At 32.0% G+C, this 13177-nt stretch overlaps 1 protein-coding gene across 1 annotated transcript; it reads left to right on the forward strand.

The window, feature by feature from the left end:
- Positions 1 to 9697: 9697 nt before the first annotated feature.
- On the forward strand, positions 9698 to 11892 carry LOC136205189 (uncharacterized). Its single transcript, XM_065995684.1, has 4 exons — positions 9698 to 9919; positions 10012 to 10215; positions 10302 to 10517; positions 11638 to 11892. The coding sequence occupies exons 1-4, from the start codon at positions 9914 to 9916 to the stop codon at positions 11686 to 11688; spliced, it is 477 nt and encodes a 158-aa protein (XP_065851756.1). The 5' UTR covers positions 9698 to 9913; the 3' UTR covers positions 11689 to 11892.
- The last annotated feature ends 1285 nt before the right edge of the window (positions 11893 to 13177 follow it).

The following is a 13177-nucleotide window of genomic DNA, read 5'->3' on the forward strand; positions in this document are numbered from 1 at the left end:
AACACTCAGCACAACACTCTCAATTTACAATTGATACAAATTGTTCTTTTCGAATGAAGAACACTTTAGATGATTACAAAAATCACTCTAGCTTTTACACAAGAATAGAAGGTTGGTGTAAGATCTCTTTTTGTTTTGATGTGCCTTTTGCTTGTATTGTTCTCTCTTGTATTTTCTGTTAATCGGCAATGATCCAAGAGGTATGCTTGTCCCTTTATAGTTGCAATCTGAGGATCAAATCATTTGAATTTGATTTGTTCGTTGAATCCAAAACGGCTCTTTTGGGAGACAAGGCTCTGGTCAGCTTCAGGCTTGCAGGCCAATCATGTCGTCTGATTTCCTCAGGTGCCAGGCTTGTCCTTTTCTTGCAGTTTTGTCTTCTTGTATAAGTTTCGTCTTTTAGCTAACGGACGTTTGACCCATGCGTCTCGAAATCATTTCTGTGCATAATTCCGAGGTTCCTATTATTGGTTCAGACAGTTGTCGGACTTGTCTTTTAGCTAACGGATCATTTGGTGCTGTCCTGAAGATCACTCGGCATGACTTTGTTACTTGTCTTTTGATTATTGCCAATTCAGATACTGAGTTCTCTTGTACTCAGCTTCCATGGTCAGCTTCGTTCTGCAAGACATAGTTCTTAAGAAGTCTTTTCTACTTTTGATACTGAGTTCCGTTCCACTCAGATTCTTGATTTTTAAGCTTCTGTTCTGAAGATGACTTGTCTTTTCTTACGCTGAGTTCCACTCTACTCAGCTTGTGCCGTGATATCATGATGACTTCGTCATGTCTTTACTTTTTGATATATACATATATACTTAACATTGAACAAACACATTAGTACAATTAAATCAAAGCACTTAAATTTAATTGTCTCTTAATCATGGATTATTTTGTCAAATCAAAATCTCGTGAAAAGGTGTTTCAGCACTCTCTTCGCTGCTCGTAGATGTAATTTGTTGGTGTGGCCATATATCGGCTTTTAAGGCATGTAACAAATACCATATCAGGTTGTGTGGCAGTGAGATACATTAAGCTACCCACCAACTGCTTATAATATGTCTCATCAACAACGTCTCCATCTTTGTTACTACTAATTTTGAAATCAGGAACTATTGGACTGTCCATTAGGTTGCTTTCCATCATACCAAACCTTTTCAAAACTTTTAATGCATATTTCTTTTGGCATATACAAATGCCATCATTTTTTTGTAAAACCTCGAGCCTAAGAAAAAACCTCTTACTTCCCAAGTCAGATATATCAAACTTTCTTAGTATAGAGCTTTTAAATTCTGACATCATCAATTCATCATTACCAGTAAAAATTAGATCATCAACATAAACAATTACAATAATGATTTTCCCTCTCTGTTTTCGCTTTGTGAATAGTGTTTGCTCTCTATCACACTTTGAAAAACCTTCACCAATGAAATGTGCTTTAATCCGACTGAACCAGTCATGGAGCTTCTTTTAACCCATATATGGCTTTGTATAACTTGTAAACCAAATGCTTATTACCTATTTTTCATATCCTCGTGGCTTCTCCACATAAACATCTTCATCAGTACACCATGAAGAAAGTACGACTTGGTATATAGGTGAAAAATTGTCCAATTCTTTTGTATAACGAGAGAAATAATCATTCTTACGGTATCCATTCTTACCACTGGTGTAAAGACTTATATATAGTCCACTCCATATTTATGAGAGTACCCCTTCACGGCCAAACGAACCTTGTATTTATCAATCTGTCCGTGCTCATTGTATTTGGTTTTAAAGACCCACTTCACTCATATTTTCTTGGCTCCAGCTAGTAACTCAGTGAGACTCTATGTTTGATTTTTTTCGATGGAGTGAATTTAACTGTTTATGGCTAATCTCCAATTTTCACTCTTCACAACTTCCTCAAAGTACTATGCATCAGAAGACATTTCAAATGCCATATGAACTTCATCCTTACCTAAATCTTCACCACTAACATAATCCTTCATCTTCATTGGAGGTTGTCTCACTTCTCTCACGAAATGGTCTCAACTCCCTCTCTCTCTCTCTCTCCACTCTCATTAGAATCATCTTTCTCTCACTAATATTATTTTCTCCATTCTCATTTTCACTCACCCCATTTTCATCATTTTTCTCACCATTTCGTCATTCTCACCATCACTATCACCCTCATTCTAAATCAACCACAATTAATTTTTTATAACTCACATCCCAATCTCATTCTCTATCTTCTTTAAAATTTACATCTCTACTCACAACAACTCTTTTAGCTATAGGATTGAATAGCTTGTAACCTTTTTGATTCCTCACTTACCCCCAATAAAACACAAGCAATGCTTCGATTGTCAAGTTTGATCCTCCTTTATTTTGGAACATGAACATGTGTGATGCACCCAAAGACCCGAAAATGATATATTCATGGTTTCACACCACTCCAAGCCTCTTTCGGTGTAACATTTTTACTGCCAATATGGGGGCACCTATTTAGGACATAAATAGTCCATTTCATTACTTCTATAGCTAGAAACGAATGGGAATTTTCATGGATGATAACATAGTGGCTTAATCAAGGTGATTGAAAATATTCGGCATAAGGGTGCCTCGTTTTCTCTGCAAACATCCATTAGCTCTTTATAGTTTCTAACATGGATTGATGGGTATGTCTCTTTTGTATTTTGGCAGGCTAGGTGGCTTCAACCTTCTATCCCTTAGGCAATTCAAAATGTAATCAACGAATGGTGAATCATGGCTGCTCAGTAGTAGTTGATTCATGGCTAATCCATATATTCCTAAAGTTGCAGCTACGACCTTGTCATGTTGAGCTTCCAGTACTTACTACATTAGCGTCGAGGTTTCTGTTGCCTTTTTGTTTTCTCAATCTCTCGGCCTATTCCTTGCTTAGATCTAGGTCTATAGCGAGTCTCTAACTCATCTTCCATAACATGCTTAACTCACACTTATATGCATCGCTCATTCACTGATCTATTTTTAGTGTCAAATATATGCTTCCTTCTTGTCTCTGAGCTTTTTTTCTGTCTCATATCCACTAATAAGCTCTCTTCCTTCCTTACTTATACTGCATCGATCCTACATGGGCCTGACTTTTGGATGTTTCTCCATTTCCATCTCTCGATTTATCCCGTTGGCCTCTTAATTGTCAAACAACATTCTTTGCTCTTGTTCTAATCCATGGATTTTTGAAAATCATGTCTCAATTTTGGGTCTTCCCTCCATATTGGGCCTAGGTCCCGCTCTAAATCCAAATTCCCCTTCATATCCTTGCATAATACGCGTAGTTAAGGAAAAAATGGGTTATAAAAAAAGAGGAGAATTACATAGAGTTGGCACCATCAGATATCCTCTATACGGGTAGAACATATATAGATTCATCTATGGGGGTGCTTGAGTTTGATTACTTACTTGCATTCCCACTTCATTCTTCATTTTCCACAAAACAATTATTCATAACTTGACAATGTCTCTCTCTAATTCATCTATTCTAGCTCATTTCCTTATTTCTCCACTCTTCCTTTCCACTTCTGCTATCATCGAGGGAGTATTAGTTGCTTACCCCCTCTAAACTAACAGTTTGATTCCTCAGCGTGCTTGGCTACTCCACTTTTGTCCTAATTTCAGATTTCTCCTCTTTGTGCTCCCCTATTTTAGAAAATAAGATTCATATTGCAATATTGACTCTAGATACATCAAAATTTGTAAGAATTTACCCATTTACATCATCGATGATAAATCCCGATGCGAGCTCTGTCACCTATCCTTGCTTCAATCATATTTTTTCCATGGTGGAAAAAATGTGTTAGCATCTTAAGGAATCATATCTTCTTGCAATCTCCTCAGTTAAAGTCCTCGGGGTGAGGCGTTAGAGTCCTCTTGACCCGTGATGTCCTCCACCACTCCTTTAATTGGAAATTTTCCTTTTCCCTTTATGGGATCTCGTCTGTCATGTTCGTCTCTAGAGCCGATGCATTCATTATTGAATCTCAGCTCCACGCTCACCATACCAATTGATGTATAATAGAAATTTTAGAATAGATCTAAAAATTATACAAGAAATGTTTGGAGTAGAAATGAATGTGATAGCCTTTACCCTTCCTCGCAACACTGAATGATCTACAAAACATAGGAGTTGTCGGCTCACCGGTGTAAGTACTCCAACGGTCAAGTTAGTACAATACTCAGATTAAAGAGTAAAGCAAAAGTCGAGGCTATGATTTTGTGCATACCTTGATGATCCTCAAGCCTTGCAAATATATAGATAGTGTAACAGTTTTGTAACTGTTTTCTGTTAGCATCTTTACACACACTAGGTTGTTATTGGGACATCTGTCATTTTCCAAGACATGCCTTTTAAGTGTGGGGAACACCTTGATATTTTGGGGGCAGGTTAGACGCAACCACCTCTTATCGGGTCCATCTTGAGCTGTATCGAGGATGATCTCTTATCTCTTTTATGGGCCTTAAACCCAAACCTAGTAACAACTTTATTAAGTTGGATTGTTATCATTTATCATGAACAATATGAATGCCATGATACTTTCCAAGTCTAAAAAGGAGGCGACATCGAACTTATCACAAATAGTTTTTCTAAGATCAACTAGTGTATTCCCTCAAAACAAAACTTACGACTTATTATAGCTCGCTCTCTAGCCCGAACTATCACAAAACACATTGAGGATATGTTTGTTAACACAAGCTTGCTGTAAGGAGACATATGACATGAGAATACTATCGTCTGAGAAGAAAATGTAAGACAAAGCTATGCTAGTTCGAAAGAGGTTAACATGCTTCCAATTGCTATTTGAGCGCCTCGAGAATAAGACGACCCAGATGCTCTAAATAGAGCACAAATAGGTAAGAAGAGAGGCTCCTATAGTCATAAACCCTGGTAAAAAAAAGCATCATGGGCCTTCTGAACTTTCATTCTTTTAGCGTGTTAAGTCTTTGATCTTTTATTTGGATATACTAAGTCCATGATCATTTATTTTTGGTAAACATTGAGCTCTTATTTACCAAATTAGTTATTTGTGAACATGTAATTCAACTAAAAAACATTATTTCTTTTATTTATATTTAAAATTATATTTTTTTGATAGCTCGAAATAAGAGTTTTATAAACTTTATTATAACTACATTGCGGTGTCTTGTATGCTTACTTTGTTTTTAACAAAGTAAATTTTACTTTGTTTTTTCTACCATTGGATGAGCTTATTTTGTCAAAGTTCATCACCATCCAATTGTGGAAAAAACAAAGTAATGCTTACTTTGTCAAAAACAAAATAAGCATAGCCTAACCCGTACATTGCATATATTAAAAACTGAACGGAGTTGCTCATGCCATGGCTCGGCAAGCTCGTTCCTATGCTAATTTTTTTTTAGTGATTCCTGATTTTTTTGCATACAGCTTTATGTATAGACAAAAGTGATATTGAATAAAGTCTGTTTTTTCTCAAAAAAAAAAAAATAAATAAATAAATAAATAAAATAAATATGAATGGAATTAATGGAGGATGTTTTTGCCTAAAGCCTTTGAAAGAATATTAGTCTGAATGAAGGAAAATTCCAAAATCCAAATAAATGCAAAGTCTTTGCGATGAGATGGAAACCATTTATTATTGTTGTTATGATAACTTGCAATAGTCAAATATGCATTCAATTGGGATTGGAGAAATGGATTTTATGCAACTCATCAAATAAAATGCCAAACAACCATTAGGTAAAAAAATCATTTCTTTCTTTTCCATGGTCAAAGTTCGGTAAAATTTTTTTTTTTTTTTTTACTTCCCCAATCAGTTTTGTTGAAAATAATATTGGTCCCGTTTGGTAAAGAGCGTTTTGAGATAAAAAGAGCGGTTTTGACAAACTTTAGCGGTTTGACCACTGAAACCGTTGATTGGAGTGTTTGGTGGAGAGAGGTTTGGGAGAGAGTTTTGGGATGAAAACTCTAATGTAGAAAAAGCTCATTTTAGGAGTTTTTTCAATTAGCGTTTGCAATATTAAAATTAATGGACTTCTTTAACCCTACTTTTAGTTTGCAGGTCCTAAAATTAAAAAAAGAAATGCCCTTATTCGTGTTTTTGCACAAACCGCTATTATCAATCAGCTAATTTTTATCAAACAGGTCTACACAAATAGCTAGTCAAATCAGCTAATGTAATCAGCTAACAGCTAATAGCTAATGTAATCAGCTAACAGCTAATTCCCAAACAGGGTCATTGGCTTTTTATGGGTTTATTCGTTAGAGGAGTACGTTTTAGATGGTTTTTCCTTTTTTTTTTACTTTTGTTTTTGTTATTATTGATTGTTAGTAGTGTTTACATGGACCCTAATAACCATAATGAATTTGGTTATTCACCGTCAGATGTAGGTTGTTTAAAATCCTAAGGTGGATATTCAAAGCATTCTAAGGTTTAGATTTAATCAGCATACATCTAACGGTTAATGACCAAATTCACATGGTCATTAGGGCCTATGTGAACACTACTGTATTAATTTTTAACTATTTATTGGTCGATATTATTTGGAGGGAAAAAAATAAAAATAAAAATACAAAAAAGCATCGAACAGACAATAAACCCCTATAAATTTAAGATTTAAAAAATAAAATAAAAATATATAGAATTAACAAAATATACTCTAAATAAGAAACATATAGTAATTTAAATCTTTCGTATTTAGTTGACATTATTTCAAATTGTATTCATTTATTACGAGATTTAGAGTTATGTTCTATCTCCTTTATTAAGCGTTCAACGAATTCGGTTGCTCATGTTCTAACAAAAGCGATCAATTATGTGTCTGTTCAGAGTGAATGGACATACCCACTACCATTTCTTAATAATATTCTTTCATCTGATTTAAGGTAATAAAACTTAAAATTATTTAAAAAAAAAACATAACTCGAGAATATTTACATAATAACAAAGTTTGGTTTCAGGAAAAAAAAAAAAAAGGAAAACTCTTGCATAAAATCCAAAAGTTGATATAAAATCTGTAGATTTTATATTCATTAATTTACTGAAAATAACTTGGAAAATGGGCATAGTACCCACGTAGCAATAGCATGTTAGTTTTCTTAAAATCTTACAAATTTAAAGGTCTTACAAAAATCACACAAAAAATTCATTTTATATAGGAATAAATGCATAAATGAAGGAATTCTAACAAATCTAAAGATTAGCAACATATTACCAGTCTGTATTAATTTTTTCTTTCTTGAAATAAGGTATAAAATTGCCTTTATCATTTTCGGAACACTACAAATTTATCACTAATGTATGAAACTTTGTAATTTTACAAGTAAGATTAACTTTATTTATACCTGATAGAAAATTTAAATGAATTGATTTAACAGTTATTTGATTGTCACTTCAATTCTTTGAATAAATTTACTGATAAATTTAAGCAATTTCATGTATTTTAACAGATTGTTTATAATTATTTTTTTATAACAAATTAAGAGGGTGTTTGCATTTTCACTTAAAAAATGAGAGTTTTAGGTGTTTGGTTAGTGACCTACTGTTTGCCTTTTACACTTAAAAAGCATTGTTCGAAACGAAGACTGCCTCAACCGTCTAGGCCCCGTCTAGACGCTCAAAATTGAGAATCCATCGCGATTTTCTCCAATTAGTCTCTCTAAGTGTTTTATTGACTTCAAAATGATTTTTAGCCGTCTTGCCTCCAGCTAGGCCGCCTCGACCGCCTAGGTACCGCTTAAGCGACAATAAACAAAAACATTTTTTTATTGTGAATTTATTTTTTTGGTTTATTATAATTCAACTTTAAGTTGTTTCAATGATATTGTTGTTAAAATGTTGATTTTTACATATTTTTAAAGATATATATTACAAATATACATGTTTTTCTATATTAAATAATTTTATATTATTATTTTTAGATAGTATAATACATATTTTAATTGAATTTATATAATAATTTGTTGATTAACAAATAAAAAATACAAAAGTACAAATCCGATTAATCTATGTTTAATTCCGACTAATCCCCGAGGGCCGCCGCCCGACTAGCGCCTAGCGTTTTTTACAACTTTGCTGAAAAGTAGCATTTTATAAAAGCAGAGAATTTCTGCTTTTTAGAAAAGCAACATTTTTCAACAGCAACATCCAACAGTAGGTAGAACAAACAGACACTAAATATTTTAAACAGTTTTATATATATATATATATATATATATAACAACTTGTATTTGGAACAATATTGACATTTTGATATTGGTGTTTGTAATTGTGTTAGTAAATGGAATAAGACTATGTTTGACAAAGAGATGAACCACTTTTAGAGATTTTGACTAGTCAAATCTATAATAGTGGTGTTTAGTGGAAAAAAAAATTATTTGAAAAAGCTTCTAGTTCAAACCTCTAATTTAAAAAAAAAATAGTTTTATTAGTTTTTTTTTTCTATTAAATTATTGTTACATCTCTTTTAAATGGCAATTTTAGAAGGTGACGAAGAATATGAATTATCAAAAAAGAAAATAATAGCTATAAAACACCAACGCTTTTATTTGACATTTTATACAAACAACTATTAATAATTAGTTAAGTGTTACCAAAGATGTTTACCCAAACAACTAAAATAAAAGGTAATCAACCAGCTAACAACTAAGAGCTTCTTTAAGAGACTATTAGTGCACTCTAAAATAATATACATAATTGACTTTTAGTGATTTAAGAGTGACTAATGTCCTATTTGTTTTACCTGTTGTTTGTTGTTGCTGTTTCCTGTTACGGTTTGCTGTTTGAAAATAATGTTTTTAAAAAAAAACAGAGATTCACTGCTTTTATAAAAAACTACTTTTCATCTATAAAAGGCAAACAGAACGTGTCTAACCAAACACCTAAAACTAGTCTTTTCAAAGTGAAAAAGCAAACAGGATGTTGAAAAGCAGTAACCAAACGCCCCTACGACATATCATCTCCAATAATGCTCATTATATTAACTAATTATTTATTATTTTATCATTAAATTATTAAATTATTGTATTTTAAACAATTATTAATTATTGTTATATTTACCGATAGCGAGAGGAGAGAGATTCCTCAATAATAAATTATTAATAAAAAAATGAATTAGAGAGACTTTAGGAGGTGAAGAGATGATAGAGAGGATGAAGACTGTTGAAGTTGATTTTTAACTTTTTCTTTTCAAACTTTAACTTAAAAGTCAAATTATAACATCTAAACTTTATTTGACAAACATGATTAAGTATTATAAATATAATTGATGGTTGAAGGATTCGATGTAAAATTAAACAATGAGTCAAATAATTATAAATCAGTGTGTTTAAACAAGTAGATATAAAATTATACAGTTTTGCACCTTAAAAAGGCTACACTTTTAGAAAAAAATGATAGAGTTAAAATTTGGATTTTATTATTTTTTCCTGAAGAGGGCATTTTAATATTTACTGCAAAAACACAGCTAATAAAGGAAAGAAAAATGACTTTGTTTTTCTTTTACAGTATGGGAATTTACTTTTGACAGATACATAAATCAACTTTTTGTAACAGTGAAAAAAATTCACAAATCAAGGTGAAGTGAAGTGTTATCTTATGGGCCCCATGTGTGTGTAGTCCCCCCCGGCGTGAATTTAGGCCAAAAAGTAACACCTACATGGGAAATGGTATTACAAAATTCACCTCTCCCCTTTTTTAGTCTCCAAAAAGTTCAGAAATCAAAAATTTGGCATCCCCTTTTTCAACCCCAACCCCCAAACCCATCTCTCTCTATATAAAGAACTGAAATGTATCTTTCTTTTTAGATTCTCTCTGCAAATTCTGAGTTAATCCCCAAACAAACCCTCTTTTTCTACTCTCCCATCTTTTTCCCCCTTTTTGTTGCCTCTTTTTGGTTTCTTTCTGTTTGGCTTATTTGCAAAATGGATGTAAGTTTTCATATTCCCTTTTTGTTGTTCTTCTCTTTTTTTGTTTTTTGCTTTGTTTTCATTCATAATTTGGTGATGATTGTATTGTGTAGGAGTGGAGGAGAAGTGGACAGATTCCGGCATTTGGAGATTGGGAGAAAGCCAATGAGATGCCTATAACTCAGTATTTCGAATCAGCGAGACAAGCTGGATTGATTCGGCATAGTTCATCGGGAGACTTCGATCTGTATATGCAGCAGCAGCGTGGTGATGATTATTCTTCCCGTTTTCAAGATCTTAGCCCTCCGAGAAGAAAGGTAATTAATAATGTTTAATTAATTAATATTTTTAATAGTGTGTGAAAACTGAGGAGAGTAATGATGGCTGAAATGATGAATTGCAGGCAAACAGAGTGAGAGAGAGGAGGAGGATGAGTTCACATGGCAAGGAGCAGAGAAAACAAGGCAAAGTATATGACGTCACTCAACAACCGCCAAAGAAACAAATATCTATGGAGTCAGATAGTAGTACAGTTGTTCATACTCGTCCTAAATTTCCTAAACCTGTTGATGAAGATCTTTACAAAATCCCCCCACACCTCCTCCGATCTTCTAAACGGGTCAGTCTTTTTTTTCATACTTTTTTTTTTTGAACGTTGAAGCTTTGAATTGATTGAGTTTTGGTGTATTATTTTAGAAACGTTTAAGCTTTGACTTGATTCAATTTCTATCCTTTTTAAGGAATCTTTAGAATGCTCCAAATTATGTTAACAAGTACAATTTTGAAAAAAATAAATAAATTAGGAGATAATGTTTGCTAACTTAAAAAATGGCTAAATTGCAATAGTTACTATTTGAAGATGAACAATTGGAAGATGGTCATAATATTTCGAAATTATATTGGAAAAAATTTGTTAATGAGATTTGAAATTACTCAGGATACATTATGTTTAAAATTGTAATGATTTTTTGTATGGTTGAATTTATATTTACCTTCTTTTAATATTTACGGGCACTATAGTTATTTGTTTTTTATAAAGTAACAATTGATTTATATATATTTTAATATGTTTATATTTAGGTGTGTAATTGACTCAAGCTGAGTTGAGTTTTGACTAGAAAATTAACCTAACTCGAGCTCATAATGCTCTCGAGCAGCTTGTAAATTTAGTTCAGCTTGTGAACACTCTAGCTGACTTGATTTTACTTAAATTGGTGGTTTTTAGTACTAAATTGAACATTTTAATTTTAGTCTTAGAAATTGAAACTGTATCATAAATAGAGAGTTGAGTTAATTGTATAGTGTTGTGCCAAATATGACATATCTAGTCTTCTTTGGAATGATATACTATAATTAAGAGGAGGAGTGGATTGAATTAATTACCCTAAAAAAGGGTAGAAAAAACAAAATAAGAAGGTGGAGGTTTGGTAACGATCCACTTTAGAAGTGGTGAAGCGTTGAAATATTTGTAGGTCCTTGTTGGATCCGCGTGAACCATAAGTTTAGAATTATTGCATTTACATCCTTGGCTCCACCACTTTTTTAATGCATTTGGCTGTTTCCATATATATAAAATTAGATTGCCCTGTTTCTGTTGTGTTGTGTGTGTCAAATCAAGCAAAAAAAAAAAAAAAGAGAAATTCAAATTTTAAGATTGGACCCTTTTTAGGCCCAGATATGGTTTACATTTTAGAGAGGCCCCAAGACTCATTATGACAATTTTATTTTGACTAATGCAGAAGAAGCTACCAAGATTATTTTCATGCCTTGTGCCTTCCTGTGCTTCCTGAGTTTGATTGCTAATTGGAAGAAGATGAAGATGAACATTTTTTTGTTTGATTTAGAATGTGTAATGATACTTAGAGCAAGTGTTTAATGGAAATATATAGTTAGTTTATTTATGTTTATTTTATCATTGTAGTTGAGGTTCTTGCCTATACAAAATAATGTATTTCTTCTCTATGCTCAATTTAGATTTTAGTCTCACAAATTAACAGTATTGTCATTTACAAAATAATTATAGTATCAGTATGGAATGTAAAAGATAGATATGCTCTAATATTTCATTCAAAATGAATTTTATATTTAATTATTAAAAAATTAGATACACATTTCTTGTTTTAAACTTATGGATTATAATATGATTGGAAGTAGATTTATATAGAGATTAATAGTCAAACCTCCATAAATTAATATTCAATAAATTAATAACCTTTTTAAAATAATAATTTCTTCTGGTCCCGACTTGGGCCAAATCACTAATTTTGTACTCAATAAATTAATAATCTCTTTAAAATAATAATTTCTTCAGGTCCCGACTTGGGCCAAATCACTAATTTTGCACTCGATAAATTAATAACCTCTATAAATTAATAAAATTTTATGGTCCCAACATTATTAATTTATAGAGGTTTTACTATATGTGTGTATATATGGAGATTAATACCATAAAATTAGAGTTTAGATGCATAAAAATATACAAGAGTTTTTCTACCCTATCCTGGATGATTAAGCATGTGAACACTGCTATATCTTCTTAACCCTTTTCAACTTATTTTTTTTTTCAAAATCTTTTATTTTTAGTTTTGAGTTTAAAAAATTTAATTTATGCAAATTATAAAAAATTTATAACTAAAGATAAGAAGATAAAAAAATAAATTGAATTAAAAAATAAATTAACATTAGACTTGTAAAAAATTAAACATGTCCATTCTAAGGTTAAGCACTTTTTTTTAGTCCTTGCTACATCAAAATGTGGTGTGCTCGAGGCAAAAACAAGTTGTACTTTAGAAAATTGTCTCCAAATTTTGTAAAACTAGCTCGGCCATTAGCATTAGCTATTTACCATTGAGTTAAAAACAGCTAATTTTACCATTAAACATGTGGTCCAGGTGGTCAAGGTAGTGGACCAGCTCAACCATTCAATCAGAGATCAAATTTTGGAGATGAGAATACAATTGTGATTAAAATACTTAATGAGAAAGCTTTACTTTCTGAAAAGAATGTACTCGGCTCAAATCTGAATTAGTCTGAACTATCAACTTAAGATACCACACAGTAGATAAGAAAACGGATAGTTTAATTTTTTATGCCTTGTTTTGTATTGTTTTTAATTTTACTTTTCAATGCAATTGGCCATTTCCATAAAATGAGGTAAAAACATAAGAATAATACCTGTAGTTGGCCAAATTTACAAATACAATCTCATGTTTTAAAAATTTACAAACATGATTCTGAGTTTGTGTAGCTTGCAGTTAAAAGAAATCTGAATCAATTTTT

This window comes from Euphorbia lathyris, chromosome 9, assembly GCF_963576675.1.
Source record: "Euphorbia lathyris chromosome 9, ddEupLath1.1, whole genome shotgun sequence".
Taxonomy (NCBI): domain Eukaryota; kingdom Viridiplantae; phylum Streptophyta; class Magnoliopsida; order Malpighiales; family Euphorbiaceae; genus Euphorbia; species Euphorbia lathyris.

Coding starts and splice junctions, on each gene's coding strand:
- LOC136205189 (XM_065995684.1), top strand. Junction 10,216..10,301: donor TTAGCCCTCCGAGAAGAAAG/GTAATTAATAAT, acceptor GATGAATTGCAG/GCAAACAGAGTGAGAGAGAG. Junction 10,518..11,637: donor TCCTCCGATCTTCTAAACGG/GTCAGTCTTTTT, acceptor TGACTAATGCAG/AAGAAGCTACCAAGATTATT.